Source organism: Aquarana catesbeiana, linkage group LG13, assembly GCF_042186555.1.
Source record: "Aquarana catesbeiana isolate 2022-GZ linkage group LG13, ASM4218655v1, whole genome shotgun sequence".
NCBI lineage: Eukaryota > Metazoa > Chordata > Amphibia > Anura > Ranidae > Aquarana > Aquarana catesbeiana.
The window spans coordinates 107015858-107037161 of NC_133336.1; the positions used below are offsets into that span (position 1 = coordinate 107015858).

At 43.7% G+C, this 21304-nt stretch overlaps 1 protein-coding gene across 1 annotated transcript in view; it reads left to right on the top strand.

Annotated features, from left to right (window-relative positions):
* AQR (aquarius intron-binding spliceosomal factor) overlaps window positions 1-21304 on the top strand; it is a 214182-nt gene that overhangs the window by 61075 nt on the left and 131803 nt on the right. Inside the window, exon 13 of the mRNA XM_073609694.1 lies at window positions 2872-2975. Coding sequence (XP_073465795.1) covers window positions 2872-2975 — 104 coding nt within the window. The remainder of the gene's footprint in view (window positions 1-2871; window positions 2976-21304) is intronic.

Sequence of the window (21304 nt, forward strand, 5' to 3'; positions counted from 1 at the left end):
TTAACTTTCAGCCACTCCTAAGCACTTTCTCCTCAGATTTAGACAGGTGGAAGAACCTAGCAGTTTCCGGGTTTGGCAGATGTAATGTCTTGAAGATGAACATCATGCCGAGACTGCTCTATCTTTTGCAAGCTCTGCCATTTGGGATTCCACAGAACTTTTTCCGTAAATTACGTACGATCTTTATCAATTACGTATAGCAAGGCAAGCCCTCGCAACTCAGGAGATTCCTACTACAGCGACCAAAGCTCAGAGGAGGGGTCGGCCTCCCTGACCCAGCCTTATATTATACAGCAGTCTACATGAATAGAATGGTAGACTGATGCAGACACTCGCACCATAAGTTATGGGTCTGCATAGAACAGGAAGCAGTGCTGTTCTCCCTTTCGGGTCTTCCGTTGAGCGGAACCCATTTTTCTGGACAGACTTTTTCCCACCCACTAATCGAACCCACCCTGAAGGAACTGCACAGATACTTTAGGGTGGCGGCCCAGTTTTCCTTCCCCTCTGACTCCCATTATTGGCCACCCGGACTTTTTACTGGGTATCTCGGATAGATCCTTCCGACTCCACCTGGACCAGAGCCTAGTCAGAGCCTCTTCTTTCCTAGGACCCTCTGATTGGAGCTACCCATCAGACATATATCCTAGCTTTAATACTTCCATCTTGGGTAGATGGAAGATTCTGCAACTCTCCCACTTCCTTAGATCCCTCCCGGAAGTCGGCGGTTTCCGCAGAAAGCCTTCGGCTTTTGAAGACTTGTGCCTGGGAGATGGGCCGATACGGAAATCACTTTCTTATTCTTACAACATTTTACTTGCCCATACATCTCGAAATGATCCTCCGTACCTGAAGAAGTGGGAAAGATCTTAACACTATGTTCACTGAGGACGAAAAGAATCATATACTCTTTTTTGCATATAAGTCCTCCCTGTGTAGCAAATACCAAGAAATCACTTACAAAATCTTGACGCGTTGGTATAGGACTCCATCTGTTTTAGCGTCCATATTCCCAGGACACAGTCCCCTGTGCTGGAGATGTGGTACACAGACTGGCACAATATTCCATATCTTCTGGGAGTGTCTGGTTCTGACCCCCTTCTGGAGACAAGTAGTGGAAATCATCTACAAGCTTACTGATGTGGCGCTCCAGAATAACCCTGCAGCAATACTCCTAAACATGACCCCCATTTCTAGTAAGAGATACCGCAAATCTCTACTGAAGCACCTCTTGAACCCAGCCAGGGTGTGTATCCCCAGTGCATGGAAGCAGCAATCACCCCTGACAGTGGCACAGTGGTTTGCTAGGATAGGGTTCGCGATATTCAGCAAATGGAGCATCTTACAGCTGCACTAGGGGAAAGAGGAGGGACACAATTCCCACTGGATACACTGGGACCCGTTCCGCTTCTTGGATAATTAAAAGACCTACATTTAAGTACCTTATTCAAGATTGAATTGGGGCTCGGGGTCTTCAGCCTTGCCGGAACTCCATAATCACCCCCATTTCCACCTTCTTCCCTACTTCTGCTCCCTATTTCTTCCTTTCATAACCTTCCCTCCATTGACATCACTGGTGTCACCCACTTTCCATTCCTAAAAATTGAAAAAAACCTTCCTGGATTGCGGATACATACTGGCACCACTCCTGGGAATTCAGGTTAGTGAGCCACAACTCACAAAAAGTATGGTGTTTTGGATCAGCCCCCTAAAACATACTAGCTCGATATCCGACCAAGGGGATAAGCCCGCTCTACTTTTCAAGGGCCCCCCCCTTTTTTACCCCCCTAATGATCGTACGGAAAGGTTTACACAGACCTCTCAAAGTTATGTTTTTTGCCAGTTGGGAAATTTCCTATACTGGCCCGGTTGAAATGCAAAAATGTCTACTGCAGAGTCTTTGGTAAACAGTTATCCTGCTGAACTATTGAGTTGTAATGTAACCTCGATTGACACCCCAGTATTGTACATCGACTTACTTGATGAGTAAATGTTATAGTCTAACTATAGACAAAACTGTTTGTCATGTTTGATTCATTGTATTTCTATATAATGCGCATTCCCTAAGTAAAAATGAAAAAAAAAAAAATTTCTAGTGGAAAGCGTACCCTTTTGCAAGTTAAGAAAAGGAGTTACACGTATTTCATTTATACAAGCTCCTTCTCCAGTGCCAGAGGCATCTGCCTCCAGGCGACTGCTCAGGTTCGAAAAACGGATGTTTTGTTTGTGTTGCCTGAAGGTTCTAAAAGAGGACAGGCAGCATCGAAATCTACTATTTCTAAGTGGATTCGGCAAGGTCTTCAGTTCATACATTTACCAGATTCTATCAGGTGGATGTAAAAAGGCATGAGGATATCGCCTTTGGTGCAGTGTGCTGCAGGCAGCAGTATAGGTCTGATGGCGCCCTACTTTTGTTTGTGTCTCCCACCCCTCAGATAGCATTGCTCTGGGACATCCCATATAGTAACTACTATGGCTCTGTGTCCCGTGATGTATAGTAAAGAAAATAGGATTTTTATAACAGCTTACCTGTAAAATACTTTTCTTGGAATATAAAACGGGACACAGAGGTCCCTCCCCTCTTTTGATACACGTATATTGCTTTGCTACAAAAACTGAGGTACTCCCAGTAGTGGGAGGAGTTATATAGGGAGTTAACTTCCTGTCTTAGGGTGTGCCAGTGTCCATCACCTAAAGGTGGCCTATATAACCCACATAGTAACTACTATGGCTCTGTGTCCCGTGATGTACTCCAAGAAAAGGATTTTACAGGTAAGCTGTTATAAAAATCTTATTTTTTCTTCTTCAAGCTTGAAAAGTTTGTTTTTTAATATTTGTCAATTTGGGTGACCTTTACATCTCTTTCCTTAGAGAGCAGCATTTGCACACTTCCCAGAACTTTGCAACTTTGCGCTTTCCAATGTAGCAGCTGTGGATACACGGGAATCCCTTGTGAAGTTATTTGGACCACTGGGGTAAGTGGGTAATGCAGTCTACTTTATTAATGTAGTTTGTGATGTAATATTATGTACATAAATGTTTAATTTTACAAGATTCCATACTTCTCTCTTTTGTCACTTTGATATCGCTTGTATAAAATCTCTTTCTCACCCATTGAGGGGTGTAAGGAGGTCACCTGAATTGTTAATTTACATGGTAAAGTTTTGATGCTCCTCGCTCTTTTCCGCCATAAAATGCCAGTTCACTACAGTGACTTTCGTAATATCTGGCCTTACAGCCCTCATCTGTTGCCAGTTGTTTGGCATTTGTGAGTGCCTGAGGGCTTGCTTTTTACTCTGAACCCCAAGTTGCCTTGTCACCATGTGGTTGCAACATGCCTAATTAAAGATACAGGAGAACAGTCCCATTTTAACAAGTGCCCCCGCTCACTTTCTACTAGTGGCTCTGGAGCTGCTTGCAATGCACCTACTGATGGTGTTAACATCAAGAATCATGTTGCCCAACCCACTCTGCCCCCGCTGCCTTATTGACAGAGGTACACTTGTCCATATGCTATGGAAATGCCTGAAACTACAAAGGTATTGGACAGCAGTGATAAATACTATCAATAGCATATGGAATCTCAACCTTACAACTGACCCTAAACTTTGTCTATTAGGCTGGCTGGATGAAGAACAATACGCACCTCACACATATACTGCCATTGTCAGGGTACTATTCCTAGCTAGGAAACTTATAGCTAGAAAATGGCTATCTACAACGGCCCCCACACAGACAAAATGGATTATATCCGTAAACTACTCTCTTATTAGAGAACAACTCGCATACAAACACCGAGGTAGTCAAGGTAGAAAATTTGAAAATATACGGGACCCTTATCTGGACACCCCTGGTTTAGCTCCATTGCGCCTGGTCCACAATAGAATCCTAGGGGCAGGACAACACCAGCAACCACACCACTTTAGAACCTAGTACTAAGAGGAACTTGCTAGGGATGAGAGAAGGGGAAGCAATGCCGCTTCATATACCCAGTAACTCCGAAAGGGAACAACTATGATAATACCGTTTCCTGCAGAGGTTAAATTGTTTGTTAGTTTTACCCAACGGGTTAATATATGAAAACGCTGTACACCTCTTCCCGCTGGTTAGGGGATGATGGTGCCCTGTTCTGCTCAGTGGCCCTGGCAGGGCTGGGAGCAGAAAGAGAAAGGAAGACAAAAAGAGGTCACACATGACATGCAACAAGACCAAAGAATTACAACCATAGTTGCCTTATTATACAATCACATCTTTATTCCTGATTGTGCAGTTACATTTACTACGGTATAAACAAATAATATATCAGACCGCATGGTCATTTAACATTGATACCAAGTATAGGATTTGTTTTGCTTAGTGAAATGAAAAAAGTTGTTGTTTTTTGTTTGTTCACAATAAAAATTATCCGATTTAAAAAAAGAATCATGTTGCCCTCTGCTCCAAGAGTGTTCTGTCACCGGAGTCCTCTTTAGTTACATCAGGTGTGGCCAGTTCCTCGGCTTTTTTTTTTTATATATATATATATATATATATATCTTTATTTATCAAAACATTTTTACAAAATTTTACATTTGCATTCTACATATAAATTTATAGCCTTTATCAATGATGTGGTGTTATCCTTCATTTATACATAGTTAAGGGTTCCACTTCCATCATAAACCCCTATAACTTGGCCTTTTAATAATCCCAAACTATCCATCCTCCTATGGGCCACAACTTCATTTCTTTATTATTCTAATCTAATGTGGACCACTTGACCACCCATTGATAAAAAGTCCTACATCATTCGTTCCACCCACACTTACACACAAAAAAAAAAAAAAAAAAACACAAACCAACCCCCGCTTCTCTATTTCCTCCCCATTTACTCATGTTGTAGAGTGGCTCTGTACTCTCCCCAAACCTGCCAGGAAGCTAAAACCTGTTTTTTTTGTAACCCAGTTTCCAAAATCATCCTCTCTTCTAGTGAGCGCATATCGCCCAGCTCACACTCCCATTCCCCTATAGAAGGTTCCAAATTACTTTTCCAGTTCCTGGCTATAATTTTGCGCGCTGCTGTTACAAAATGTTTAAGGATACCCTTTTTTATGCTTTTTATGGACCCTGGGATCATTGAAAGCACTGTTATAAATATATCAGGCTGTAAATTACTTCCTGTTATTACCCTATATATTTCAAAAATTTTATTCCAGAAAGTTTGAACCCCCGGGCAAAAATACCATATATGCGACATTGTACCCTGTACCTGTGGCCTATCTAATACCGCCTCTTTCGCCAACAAGAAGATATACCTCTGAAGCTGTCTATATTGCATCCAGTTTGTTTTATAATCCATACCCAAAGCCTCAATCGGAAGAAGCCTATTCCCTTCCATTGTCTCAACTATCCTGGTGTCTTCATTTCTTTGCCATTTTAGGTAATTCTTAACGTCCCTTGTTGGTGGGAATTCAGGGTTATCAAATAAAGGGCTCATTGGACCTCTATATGTCGACCCTATTCCCAGTTTCAGTATTCCATCCCACACTTAAGTGCTTCTGATTTATCAAAGTTCACTTTAAAATTGCTCACCTCCTCAAAACGCTTAAACTCCCTAATTAAATTTGGTAGAGTAACCAAAGGGTTTGAAATATATAGTAACAGATCGTCAGCATAAACTGACATTTTATATTCATTATCCCCTATTTTTATACCTGACACATCCCTATTATTCCGAATAGCTGATGCTAGGTGCTCCATAACTGATACATATAGCAAAGGGGACAACGGACATCCCTGTCGGGTACCATTCGTTATGGTGATTGTATCAGATACCTCACCATTTGTTTGTATGTTAGCTGTTGGATTGTGATACAACATCATTATTTTTTCTAGAAGCACTGGACCCAACCCCCACTGTTTTAAAGTTTCCTGTAGAAAGCACCATACCACCCTATCAAACGCCTTCTCGGCATCTATTCCCATAAGGCAGGATGGGATGGTGTGTCTCTGAACATATTCCACCAATGTCAAGGTCTTTAAGGTATTATCTCTTGCCTCTCATCCTTTTATGAATCCCACCTGATCCAGATGTATATATCTTGGTATAATCGGGGTAATTCTATTTGCAATAATTTTAGAGTATATTCTCAGATCAATATTTGTCAATGAAATAGGTCGCTAATTACCGCATAGAGTATGGTCCTTCTCGGGTTTAGGTATCAGTGAGATATAAGCCTGCATACCCTGTGAAACAAAGGGCTGCCCGACAGAAACAGAGTTGAATGTCCGCTTCAAAATGGGGACTAGTAGATCTTTAAAGGTTGATGATCCCTTATGCAATAACTCTAGTCTCGAAATTTCTTTAAGAAATTCATCTGTTCTGTTCTCTTTTTAGCTTTTTTTTTAATCTAGATCCATGTTTTATAACTAACCCCCGTACTACACATTTCAAAGCCTCTCATTGAATAGGTACAGAGGTGGTGTCCCTTATATGATCTTTTATAAAGTTCATTATAGCTTCTTTAATCTCTATTACACAGACCTCATCAAATAGAAGGTTATCATTTAACTTCCAAAAACATCTGTTCCTATTCCCCTTGGATTCTGCTACCACCAAGAATATAGGCATATGATCCGACCAAATTGCACTGCCTACACCCGGGGAAGAGGCTGCAGCCGTTGCTAGCTGATTAGTCAGAAAGTAAACCAGTCTATGATGAGTATCATGAACTTTTGAATGGAATGTATATTCCCGTTCCATTGGGTGAAAAGCCCGCCATATATCGACCAACTGATACTTTCCCAACATATCATTAAATTTCTTTTTATCTCTACCTTTCTGCAATCTCAGGGATGTAGTAGTGTCCATCTCCTGATCAAAAACAAAATTAAAGTCACCACCTATTATTGTTATCTCCTCTGCCCTCTCCATAAGTTCTGTTAATAGGTGTATTGTAATTCTAATTTGTTCATAGTTAGGAAGATAGACATTAATAAGAGTGTATTTTTTACCAAGTATGACAAGTTTTACTAATAGTGCTCTCCCGTCTTTATTCCTCCAGGTTTCCACTACCTGGTGAGGAATTGATTTATGTATTGCAATTGAGACTCCCCTAGATTTTGAATATGAAAAAGAATCAGGGTACCAAGTTGTATAAAATCTATTTTGTAAATTAGGTATATGGTCTGTTCGAAAATGTGTCTCCTGAAATAAGGCAATATCCACCTTTTGTTTATGAAGAGAGTATAGAATTTGTGATCTTTTTATTGCAGAATTTAAACCTCTAACATTATAAGAGCAAAGTTTTTCATTATCCCCGCCATAAGGAAGGGAGGAAAAGAGAGAGAGAGAGGAAGACATAAAAAAAAAAAAAATCAAGAAAAATGTAACCCCCCCTCAACAATCACACGGACCACACACACTAATTCTCTCACTACCTATTCGATTCTTTTAGAATCAATCTTACGTAGTAAGTTCCCTACTCAGGGAGATAAAAGGGTTTAGCCTAGAAAAGATGTATCCTACCCAGGCATAATATTGTAATATTTTTTGTTCCCAGTTGATCCCTATATCCAAAAAGAAAACCCACAAACAAAAAAAAAAAAAAAAAGAGGGGGGGGATCCCCCCCCCCTCCAATCCTCCCCCCTGTAACTCATTCTAGTTATAGGCCAAATATAACCATCAATATTGCATACATAATTTCCCAGCATAATTAGTCCATTGACCCTATTCCCTAAAATATAATACATACAACATTTGGTGTTATCAAAAGCAATAGACAATGCATAATGTGATGTCTCCTCCGCTATTAAGATTATATACTTTGTGATTAACCCCTTAATATTTTTTCTTCAGTAGTAATCATTTCCTAACAATATATTACATGCAACAGCTAGTGCTTACAATAAACAATACATGATATAATATCTGATAATGAAAAAAAAAAAAAAAAAAAGCCCCACCAAACCACCCCCACCCTACTCCCCATAATCCAATCAAACAAATCCCAGCTTTATCAACAACATTGCACAAACGCATACCCCAACATAATAAATAATATAATAATATCCCCTTATAGTGTATAACCCTCTACATCTATTGCTTATAGAACCAATGGTAATGCACGATGTGAAAAAAAAAAGGAAAAAAAAACCCCACCACACCACCCATCAACCCCCCATCCTTATCCCATTATTCAGTTTAATTAAGACCAGGCATTATCAGCAACATTGCACAAATGAATAAATGAATGCGCCAACATTATAAATAAAATAACAATGTCCCTTGTGGTGTAAGACCTGCAGCATCTAGTACTTATAGGACTAATATACTATGCATAATGTAGTAACCATTTCTCAAAAAAAAAAAAAAATCTTTCTTTCTCGAACATCACGGGACACAGAGCCTCAGTAATTACTGATGGATTATATAGGTATCACTGGTGATTGGACACTGGCACACCCTATCAGGAAGTTCAACCCCCTATATAATCCCTCCCCCTTGCAGGGATACCTCAGTTTTTACGCCAGTGTCTTAGGTGATGGACGTGTAAAGATGTCCTGTGCTGAGCTCCAAAGGGAATATCCTAAGATCCTATACTGGGGCAAGCCAGGCGAACCGGATCCATTCAAAGTGTCTTTTCATGGCCGAATTGAATGGTACCCGGGCCTCGTGTCCGAAGAAACAAGGTTTTACCCGTAACGATTCTCTTTTTAGAGAGCTGGACCCCGCAGATCAGAAAATGGCTTTAAACTTCCTAATTTCTGGCGAGGTGCTTTACGGTCCCAGAACTGTTGGATCCCCCTATTCGTAGGGGGCCCCAGTCTCTGACGGTTTTTTCAAATGGAGCCCACCGTGAGAGGTGAAGATTGGGTCTGTGTAAACAGCACCCTGCAGCTGGATAAGGTAAGAGGAGATTCCACAGAATTTTTGCGTTCTAGTGGCTTTTCTCCTTTAAGGTAAATGCATGCTATGCCTATTGTGACCACCGGGGGCTGCCAAGAGCACAAACCTGCACATGCTGACTGTTTGTCTCAGTGTTTTCATCGCTGTTCATGTCCCAGCGTCTCAAGCCGGCTGCAAAAAGGTAAGATGGAAGGGGGGATTTCTCATGTTTGAATGTTCCCCCCCAGGCTAGAGAGGGGCCACAGGGGTCTAGAAAGTGGTTATACCACCCGGGCTCTGCGGCCTAATGGCCACCATCTCTGAAGATAGCCGTTTAGGCAGATCTTGTTACCAGCCTCCCTCCCTCCCCCCCCCCCCCCCCCCCATCCCCAGCCTTTCTCCAGAAGCATGACAGGAGAGTCGGCCAGCGCGGGAAGCACTCGTTTTTTTCAAAACTCGAGGGGGGGGGGGGTGGGCGGTAGAGGAGGGGGCGGGACGTCAGCACAGGTGCTTAGACTCCCACTCAGGCCAGCTGCAGGCTATTAAAGGCACTCTGTACAGGTGCACACAGCCTTCTGAGAGACACAGAGCTGACGGTCGCATGTAAGGTGGGACACAGGCATTCTCCTAGGCAGCATTTACTGAAGTAACACCAGACTGAGCATTGGGTAGCAAGGCTTTTAGCCAGACTACATCACTCAGCGGGCAGTGTTCATTTGTATACCTCACACCTTGTTGCTTTGCACTATGGGTAGAAGAGGTTCAAGCACCCCAGGAACCAGAGACACTAGGGGATCTCGTTCAGGTTCTGAGGGCCCCCTGTCGGCAGCATCCCCCCCCCCTAAAGATGGGCCAGGGACGGCTAGCCAGGGAGAGCCATCGGGGTCAGGGGCTACACCTGCTTCTGGCACTTCAGCCCCTGTATATATTACACAAGAGGTTTTTTCCTCAACCATTATTGGTCTAGAGGAAAGATTAATGGCCGTGATTACGTCTTCACTCAGTGGAAGAAAACGCACTAGGCTTTCCTCTGTTCCCCAAGACCCTCAGACAGAGGAGCTCTGGGATAAAGGAGATGAATCCCTTTCAGAGGATCGGAATGGGACGGATGATTCCTCTTCGGAGGAATCAGGTGGAGAGGGACTCTCTGCGACTTCCCAAGAGGAGAAAGTCTTAGTGCAGATCCTTACTGGATTGGTCCGCTCCACATTTAAGTTGCCCATACCTGAAACTGCTAAAGAATCCTCTTCTGCTTTGGGGTCACTGAAACCTTTCCAAGCAGCACATGCTTTTCCTGTTCATACTTTACTTGAAAAGCTCATTTATTCTGAGTGGGATCACCCAGACAAACGTTTTTTTCCGCCGAGAAAGTTTTCAACACTTTATCCGATGGAAGAAAAGTTTATTAAAATGTGGGGAATACCGGCTATTGATGCCGCCATTTCCTCCGTAAATAATAGCCTGACTTGTCCTGTAGACAATGCTCAGATGCTCAGGGATCCTGTAGATAAAAGGATGGAATCCCTATTGAAGGATGTTTTCTCCTTAGCAGGATCAGTGGCCCAACCTGCAGTAGCAGCGATTGGAGTCTGTCAATACTTAAGAGACCATGTTAAGCAGGTCATCAAAGTATTACCTGAACAGCAGGCCCAGGGGTTTACTAACCTTCCAGTGGCCTTATGCTTTGTGGTTGACGCCATTAGAGATTCTATCGTGCAAACCTCCCGTCTTTCACTGGGGTTGGTGCATATACGTAGAATCCTATGGTTGAAAAATTGGTCAGCCGAAGCACCATGTAAGAAGCTACTGGCTGCGTTTCCATTTCGTGGTGCAAGGTTGTTTGGAGAGGACTTGGATAACTATATCAAGAGAATCTCTTGTGGGAAAAGCACTCTTACCTGTCAAGAAGAAGACTAAGCGTCCCTCTTTCAAACGGACTCTTTCCCCAGCGCCGGGGGCTTCAGCCTCCAGGCAGTCTCGACGGCCGCCTCCATCGGGGTCCAGAGACAAGAGTCAACCCCAGGGACAAAAGAAGTCCTGGGGAAAGAAGCCTACTAGGCAAAACACTAAGACCTCTGCATGAGGGGGCGCCCCCGCTCACTCGAGTGGGGGGAAGACTGCGACAGTTTTCAGAGCTCTGGCAGGAGGACTTCCAGGACAGATGGGTAATCTCCACGGTAACCTTAGGGTACAAGCTGGAGTTTCAGGAATTCCCCTCTCCTCGGTTCCTCAGATCAGGTGTTCCCAGAGACCCAGAGAAAAAGCAGTCGCTCCTTCTAGCGTTAGAGCGACTTTTGTCGCAGGAGGTCATTATGATAGTTCCCGCAAAGGACCAGGGATTGGGCTTCTATTCCAACCTTTTTACGGTCCAAAAGCCAAATGGGGATGTCAGGCCCATTCTGGACTTAAGGGATCTGAACCGATTCCTAAGGATTCAATCCTTCCGCATGGAATCAATTCGAACAGTAGTTCCCACCCTGCAGGGAGGAGAATTTCTGGCATCAATAGACATCAGAGATGCATATCTGCATGTGCCCATTTTTCCTGCTCATCAGAAGTTTCTGCGCTTCGAGGTAGGAGGGCGCCATTTCCAGTTTGTGGCTCTGCCTTTCGGGATAGCCACTGCACCTCGAGTGTTCACAAAGATCTTGGCTCCTCCTCTGGCCAGATTAAGGGCTCAGGGTATAGCTGTCATAGCATACCTAGACGACCTGCTCTTGATAGACCGGTCGGTAGCCTCTTTGAATGGAAACTTGAGGACCACAGTCAGGTATCTAGAACACCTGGGTCGGATCCTCAACTTAGAAAAGTCTTTCCTAAAACCAGTAAGAAGACTGGAGTATTTAGGTCTGATTATAGATACAGGCCAGGAGAAAATATTTCTACCCCAGGCAAAGATCACTGCTTTGAGAGAGCTGATTCTGACAGTAAGGACCAAGAAGGGTCCCTCAGTCCGCCTTTGTATGAGGCTACTAGGGAAGATGGTGTCTTCATTCGAAGCAGTTCCCTATGCTCAGTTTCACTCAAGAATGCTGCAACACAGTATTCTGTCGACCTGGAACAGGAAAGTTCAGGCATTAGACTTTCCGATGCACCTGTCGCAGGCGGTGCGTCAGAGCCTCAATTGGTGGCTCATACCCGAAAACCTGCAGAAGGGGAAATCCTTTCTACCGGTTACCTGGACGGTGGTAACAACAGATGCCAGTCTGTCAGGTTGGGGAGCAGTTCTGGAACAGGCTGCGGTCCAAGGGGTATGGTCCAAGACAGAGAGGACCTTACCCATCAACATTCTAGAGATCCGGGCGATACACCTAGCTCTAAAGGCCTGGACTATCAGGCTACAGGGCTGTCCGGTCAGGATCCAGTCCGACAATGCCACAGCAGTGGCTTATGTCAATCATCAGGGAGGCACCCGGAGCCGAGCTGCTCAAAAAGAGGTGAACCAGATCTTAGTCTGGGCAGAGATGCATGTGCCATGCATATCGGCAGTTTTCATCCCGGGAATAGAGAATTGGAAGGCGGACTATCTAAGTCGCCAGCAGTTACTTCCAGGGGAATGGTCTCTGCATCCCGACGTCTTTTGGGCCATATGCCAAAGATGGGGGGTTCCAGATGTAGATCTCTTTGCATCCCGATTCAACAAAAAGATAGACAGATTTGTGGCAAGGACAAAGGATCCTCTTGCATGCGGGACGGATGCGTTGGTGATTCCGTGGCATCGGTTCTCACTGATTTATGCATTCCCGCCTATTCTGCTACTACCACGACTCCTTCGCAGGATCAGGCAGGAAAGGAAGTCGGTACTTCTGGTGACCCCGCTTGGCCCAGAAGGACTTGGTATGCAGAAATAGTAAGGATGACAGTAGGTTCCCCGTGGACACTACCGGAACGCCCAGACCTGTTATCTCAAGGTCCAGTGTTCCATCCTGCCTTACAAACGCTAAATTTGACGGTTTGGCTATTGAGACCCACGTTCTGAAGAGTTGTGGGCTCTCAGGTCCTGTCATATCTACCTTGATTAATGCAAGGAAGCCAGCTTCCAGGATGATTTATCATAGAGTCTGGAAAGCTTATATAACCTGGTGTGAATCCAGAGGTTGGCATCCCAGGAAATATGTCATAGGTAGAATTCTTGATTTTCTACAATTAGGATTAGAGATGAAGCTGGCCTTGAGTACCATCAAGGGCCAGGTCTCTGCTTTATCAGTATTATTTCAGCGGCCACTTGCTTCGCATTCTTTGGTCCGAAACTTTATGCAGGGGGTGATGCGTCTTAATCCTCCGGTTAAAGCGCCCCTAAACCCCTGGGACTTGAACTTGGTCCTGGCTGTGTTACAGAAACAGCCTTTTGAACCAATAAGTCAGATTCCTTTGGTCTTGTTGACAAGGAAGTTAATTTTTCTGGTGGCCATCTCTTCTGCTAGAAGAGTATCAGAATTAGCAGCTCTTCCTGTAAGGAGCCTTATTTGATTATACACAAGGATAGAGTGGTACTACGCCCTCATCCTAGTTTTTTACCGAAGGTTGTTTCTGATTTTCATTTAAACCAAGACATTGTTCTACCTTCCTTTTTTCCAGATCCCTGTTCTCCGGAAGAGAGATCTCTACATTCGTTGGATGTAGTAAGAGCAGTTAAGGCCTATCTAAGGGCAACTGCTCAGATCCGCAGGACGGATGTTTTGTTTGTGCTGCCAGAGGGTCCCAATAGAGGACAGGCAGCGTCAAAAGCTACCATTTCTAAATGGATTCGACAGTTGATCATTCAAGCTTACGGTTTGAAACAGAAGATTCCTCCGTTTCAGATCAGGGCACATTCCACAAGGGCTATTGGTGCTTCTTGGGCAGTGCATCACCAGGCCTCTATGGCTCAAATCTGCAAGGCCGCAACCTGGTCTTCAGTTCATACATTCACCAGATTCTATCAGGTGGATGTGAGAAGGCATGAGGATATCGCCTTTGGGCGTAGTGTGCTGCAGGCAGCGGTACAGGGTCCTCAGGTCTGATTGCACCCTACTTGGTCGTGGTTCCCCCCCTCAGGTAGCATTGCTCTGGGACATCCCATCAATAATTACTGAGGCTCTGTGTCCCGTGATGTTCGAGAAAGAAAATAGGATTTTTTAAAACAGCTTACCTGTAAAATCCTTTTCTTTCGAAGGACATCACGGGACACAGAGGTCCCGCCCCTCTTCTAATACACTATATTGCTTGGCTACAAAACTGAGGTATCCCTGCAAGGGGGAGGGATTATATAGGGGGTTGAACTTCCTGATAGGGTGTGCCAGTGTCCAATCACCAGTGATACCTATATAACCCATCAGTAATTACTGAGGCTCTGTGTCCCGTGATGTCCTTCGAAAGAAAAGGATTTTACAGGTAAGCTGTTTTAACCACTTGCCGACCGCCTAACGTAGATATACGTCGGCAGAATGGCACGGGCAGGCAGAATCATGTATATATACGTGATCTGCCTCCCGCGGGCGGGGGGTCCGATCGGACCCCCCCCCCGGTGCCAGCGGCGGTCGGCATCTGACTGGGAGCGTCGGGAGGCGAGGGGGAGACCATCCGATCGTGGCCCCCCCCCCTCGCGATCGCTCCCAGCCAATGGGAATCCTCCTCTGCCTGTGTGTAGTTTCACACAGGCAGAGGATGTGATGTCATCTCTCCTCGGTCTGGCAGTTTCCGTCCAGCGCCGAGGAGAGAAGACATGTAAGTGCACACAACACAAACACACACAGTAGAACATGCCAGGCATACCTTACACCCCCGATCCCCCCCCGATCCCCCCCCAATCACCCCCCCCCCCCCGTCACAAACTGACATTAGCAGTATTTTTTTTTTTTTCTGATTACTGCATAGTGTCAGTTTGTGACAGTTACAGTGTTAGGGCAGTGAGTGTTACCCCCCTTTAGGTCTAGGGTACCCCCCTAACCCCCCTAATAAAGTTTTAACCCCTTGATCACCCCCTGTCACCAGTGTCACTAAGCGATCATTTTTCTGATCGCTGTATTAGTGTCGCTGGTGACGCTAGTTAGTGAGGTAAATATTTAGGTTCGCCGTCAGCGTTTTATAGCGACAGGGACCCCCATATACTACCTAATAAATGTTTTAACCCCTTGATTGCCCCCTAGTTAACCCTTTCACCACTGATCACCGTATAACTGTTACGGGTGACGCTGGTTAGTTCGTTTATTTTTTATAGTGTCAGGGCACCCGCCGTTTATTACCGAATAAAAGTTTAGCCCCCTGATCGCCCGGCGGTGATATGCGTCGCCCCAGGCAGCGTCAGATTAGCGCCAGTACCGCTAACACCCACGCACGCAGCATACGCCTCCCTTAGTGGTATAGTATCTGTACGGATCAATATCTGATCCGATCAGATCTATACTAGCGTCCCCAGCAGTTTAGGGTTCCCAAAAACGCAGTGTTAGCGGGATCAGCCCAGATACCCGCTAGCACCTGCGTTTTGCCCCTCTGCCCGGCCCACCCAAGTGCAGTATCGATCGATCACTGTCACTTACAAAACACTAAACGCATAACTGCAGCGTTCGCATAGTCAGGCCTGATCCCTGCGATCGCTAACAGTTTTTTTGGTAGTGTTTTGGTGAACTGGCAAGCACCAGCCCCAAGCAGTGTCAGGTTAGCGCCAGTACCGCTAACACCCACGCACGCAGCATACGCCTCCCTTAGTGGTATAGTATCTGATCGGATCAATATCTGATCCGATCAGATCTATACTGGCGTCCCCAGCAGTTTAGGGTTCCCAAAAACGCAGTGTTAGCGGGATCAGCCCAGATACCTGCTAGCACCTGCGTTTTGCCCCTCCGCCCGGCCCAGCCCAGCCCACCCAAGTGCAGTATCGATCGATCACTGACACTTACAAAACACTAAACGCATAACTGCAGCGTTCGCAGAGTCAGGCCTGATCCCTGCGATCGCTAACAGTTTTTTTGGTAGCGTTTTGGTGAACTGGCAAGCACCAGCGGCCTAGTACACCCCGGTCGTAGTCAAACCAGCACTGCAGTAACACTTGGTGACGTGGCGAGTCCCATAAGTGCATTTCAAGCTGGTGAGGTGGCAAGCACAAGTAGTGTCCCGCTGCCACCAAGAAGACAAACACAGGCCCGTCGTGCCCATAGTGCCCTTCCTGCTGCATTCGCCAATCCTAATTGGGAACCCACCGCTTCTGCAGCGCCCGTACTTCCCCCATTCACATCCCCAACCAAATGCAGTCGGCTGCATGAGAGGCATTTTCTTTATGTCCTCCCGAGTACCCCTACCCAACGAACCCCCCCAAAAAAGATGTCGTGTCTGCAGCAAGCGCGGATATAGGCGTGACACCCGCTATTATTGTCCCTCCTGTCCTGACAATCCTGGTCTTTGCATTGGTGAATGTTTTGAACGCTACCATTCACTAGTTGAGTATTAGCGTAGGGTACAGCATTGCACAGACTAGGCACACTTTCACAGGGTCTCCCAAGATGCCATCGCATTTTGAGAGACCCGAACCTGGAACCGGTTACAGTTATAAAAGTTAGTTACAAAAAAAAGTGTAAAAAAAAAAAAAAAAAAAAAACACATACAAAAATATAAAATAAAAAAAAATAGTTGTCGTTTTATTGTTCTCTCTCTCTCTATTCTCTCTCTATTGTTCTGCTCTTTTTTACTGTATTCTATTCTGCAATGTTTTATTGTTATTATGTTTTATCATGTTTGCTTTTCAGGTATGCAATTTTTTATACCTTACCGTTTACTGTGCTTTATTGTTAACCATTTTTTTGTCTTCAGGTACGCCATTCACGACTTTGAGTGGTTATACCAGAATGATGCCTGCAGGTTTAGGTATCATCTTGGTATCATTCTTTTCAGCCAGCGGTCGGCTTTCATGTAAAAGCAATCCTAGCGGCTAATTAGCCTCTAGACTGCTTTTACAAGCAGTGGGAGGGAATGCCCCTCCCTCCCCAACGTCTTCCGTGTTTTTCTCTGGCTCTCCTGTCTCAACAGGGAACCTGAAAATGCAGCCGGTGATTCAGCCAGCTGACCATAGAGCTGATCAGAGACCAGAGTGGCTCCAAACATCTCTATGGCCTAAGAAACCGGAAGCTACGAGCATTTTATGACTTAGATTTCGCCGGATGTAAACAGCGCCATTGGGAAATTGGGAAAGCATTTTATCACACCGATCTTGGTGTGGTCAGATGCTTTGAGGGCAGAGGAGAAATCTAGGGTCTAATAGACCCCAATTTTTGCAAAAAAGAGTACCTGTCACTACCTATTGCTATGATAGGGGATATTTACATTCCCTGAGATAACAATAAAAATGATTAAAAAAAAAAAAATGAAAGGAACAGTTTAAAAATAAGATAAAAAAATAATAATAATAAAGAAAAAAAAAAAAAAAAAAAAACACCCCTGTCCCCCCTGCTCTCGCGCTAAGGCGAACGCAAGCGTCGGTCTGGCGTCAAATGTAAACAGCAATTGCACCATGCATGTGAGGTATCGCCGCGAAGGTCAGATCGAGGGCAGTAAGTTTAGCAGTAGACCTCCTCTGTAAATCTAAAGTGGTAACCTGTAAAGGCTTTTAAAGGCTTTTAAAAATGTATTTAGTTTGTCGCCACTGCACGTTTGTGCGCAATTTTAAAGCATGTCATGTTTGGTATCCATGTACTCGGCCTAAGATCATCTTTTTTATTTCATCAAACATTTGGGCAATATAGTGTGTTTTAGTGCATTAAAATGTAAAAAAGTGTGTTTTTTCCCCAAAAAATGCGTTTGAAAAATCGCTGCGCAAATACTGTGTGAAAAAAAAAAATGAAACACCCACCATTTTAATCTGTAGGGCATTTGCTTTAAAAAAAATATATAATGTTTGGGGGTTCAAAGTAATTTTCTTGCAAAAAAAAATTATTTTTTTATGTAAACAATAAGTGTCAGAAAGGGCTTTGTCTTCAAGTGGTTAGAAGAGTGGGTGATGTGTGACATAAGCGTCTAGATGTTGTGCATAAAATGCCAGGACAGTTCAAAACCCCCCCAAATGACCCCATTTTGGAAAGTAGACACCCCAAGCTATTTGCTGAGAGTCATGTTGAGTCCATGGAATAATTTATATTGTGACACAAGTTGCGGGAAAGAGACAATTTTTTATTTTTTTTATTTTTTTTTGCGCAAAGTTGTCACTAAATGATATATTGCTCAAACATGCCATGGGAATATGTGAAATTACACCCCAAAATACATTCTGCTGCTTCTCCTGAGTATGGGGATACCACATGTGTGAGACTTTTTGGGAGCCTAGCCGCGTACGGGACCCCGAAAACCAAGCACCGCCTTCAGGCTTTCTAAGGCCGTAAATTTTTGATTTCACTCTTCACTGCCTATCACAGTTTCGGAGGCCATGGAATGCCCAGGTGGCAAAAAAACCCCCCAAATGACCCCATTTTGGAAAGTAGACACCCCAAGCTATTTGATGAGAGGTATAGTGAGTATTTTGCAGACCTCACTTTTTGTCACAAAGTTTTGAAAATTGAAAAAAGAAAAAAAAAAAATTTTTTTTCTCGTCTTTCTTTATTTTCAAAAACAAATGAGAGCTGCAAAATACTCACCATGCCTCTCAGCAAATAGCTTGGGGTGTCTACTTTCCAAAATGGGGTCATTTGGGGGGGGTTTGTGCCACCTGGGCATTCCATGGCCTCCGAAACTGTGATAGGCAGTGAGGAGTAAAATCAAAAATGTACGCCCTTAGAAATCCTGAAGGCAGTGATTGGTTTTCGGGGTCCCGTACGCGGCTAGGCTCCCAAAAAGTCCCACACATGTGGTATCCCCATACTCAGGAGAAGCAGCTAAATGTATTTTGGGGTGCAATTCCACATATGCCCATGGCCTGTGTGAGCAATATATCATTTAGTGACAACTTTGTGCAAAAAAAAAAAAAAAAAAAAAAAATTTGTCACTTTCCCGCAACTTGTGTCAAAATATAAAACATTCCATGGACTCAACATGCCTCAAAGCAAATAGCTTGGGGTACGTATATGGTAGTGTTCTGCGCTTAGGACGGGCTTGTGACTGAACTGCAGCCCCCCAGATAAAGAAAGCCCCAAAGGTGCGATCCTGTAGTTATAAATTCTGAATTAGGGGATTGGCGCTGTTCACTAGTATGAGATAAAGAGATCCACTATAAACAAACTGCTACTCCAAGGAAAACATTTTACCCCAATTATAAATGAATAAAAAATATAGCATAGTGTAAATGCTGTTAGAAAAATAAAAATAAGTGCTAGGAATGGTCACAAAAATGTGCAGACTACCCAAAGTAAAAAAGAATATAATACATAAAAGGTGTGTAAAAAATGGAACTCCAAACAATAAGTGATCGGTCAAGTGTGTGTAGAAAGTGGTTGTCAGAGTCCACTGAGAATAAATGATGTTTGTGCAGTAAAAAGTGCAATAAAAAATATAAAAAGTGCAATAAAAAATATAAGTGAGTTATACCTAAGAGTGGGGGCAAACACACTGTTGCCCACTATAAATAAGTGTGTATAATGGTGTAGCCAAATATTAAAAAATTATATTGTTGACAAAGTCCAGGTGACCACAAAATTGTTATCAAAAAGCAACACAAAAACAACAAGTGCCGTGAATATTAATTCTGTCGTTAGGTAAAACAGTTCTAGTGCAACAGGCTAGTGCATCTTCAGAGGTTACAGGTAAGTCCGTCCCAATAGTGTACTGTCCAGGGTGGAGTCCCCTCTAGTGCCCCCACTCACCAGAGTGCCCAACCCCTGCAGGGGTAATGGGCATGTAGATCCAAATCTGATGATCCAATCGGTCGGTGTCCCCCTCACCACCTTTTATCACTTGTGTCACCAGATCGTTCTCAGAGGACATCCATCCGGAACAGTTATCATGTGCAGGGAGAAGAGAAGAGCCTCATAGTGTAATTCCGAAAGTAGATTTATTAAACTTAAGCTCACAACAGGAATAAATAAAATCCGAAGATTAAAACAAATAAAAACAAATGGCACTCTGCCGGCTGACTCCACGTGAGAAGCCGCAGACAGAGCAGTGTGAGCGGCGTGCGTTCCACAGCCGTCTGCCGATGCCGGAAGTGCAGGACAACAACAAAAGGATAAAAAGACGTATGCGTACCAAGAGACCACGCCTTACGCGTTTCGTCATCAAGACGTCATCTGAGGCGCGGCCATCTTGGTACACCATACGTCTATAAATACTGCACGGAGGCGCCACGGAAGCCAATCGAAAAAAGCGGTGTGTGACGAGCACATCCGCCCTGTTAATAAAAAATGGGAGGATTCGATGTAGTGCAAAATGGGGGATATGCTGTCGGACACCCCCTAGTGGGAGTTAAAGCAATAGATTCCAGGTAAAATGAGAAAGAGCGCCTCCGTGTGTACCAATAACTTAATGCCACCATTTTAACAAAACAATCCATACTACAACGAAATAGATATCTAATATATAGTACAAAAATCCATGTAGCAGAAGGAAATGAAAAAAGGAAGGGCCTTATCGATACAAACAATATAATGTCATATACACCAGATCATATATAATGCCATAATGTAAAGACTGGCCTATTAATGAGATGCCTGTATATAAATACTCATGAGTAAATACATATATAAATATTCATAAAAAACTATCTTAAACATTTTTTCAGAAAATTCTCTCAAGAGATTCATTGATACAAAAAGATTGTTCTAAATATCCCTAATTCCACAATACATTAGACAATTAAGTAGGTTATAAAAATAAAAAGACAGAATAAAACAGAAATAAAAATAGAAGGTTAAAAACGAGTATCATATAAGATAAAAATCCAAAAAAATTTTTTAAGATAAAAAGCCGGAAAGAATATGGTCGAAAATGATTGTGATATTTCTAATGTGAGGCCTGGGACATGCCATATGGAAAGTGTCAACCAGGCTCCGGATCCCAAGGGATGTGCCCTTAGATCCAAGTCTGGGATCATATATACAGCAACATTACCATCCACATCCAAAAACATATTTAGTGTATGAGTAAAGGAAAGATATTATAGCTTAAAAAATATATGAATGGGATACACCATAGAGTAAGATTTAATTAGGAAGGGGGAACATGGGTACCCAAAGTACACTAGCTATCTCACGTGACATATATTGTGCTATAATAAGAACCAGAAGGGGGCAATATAGTCATGGACCCTATATAATTATATACATATCATACTGTATGCCGTAAACGGAAGGGATGAAGTGGAGTCCCTATGTGCGTATGGATATTAAAAATTAGATAAGAAACAGTTAAGGTCGATGTCCACATTAAGTCCTCTAGGGACCAGACTATCCAAACGGTATATCCATCTAGTTTCGTTTTGGGATATCAATACCTTCTTACTCCCCCCCCTCCAATTATCCTTGATCGTGTCTATACCGTAAAAC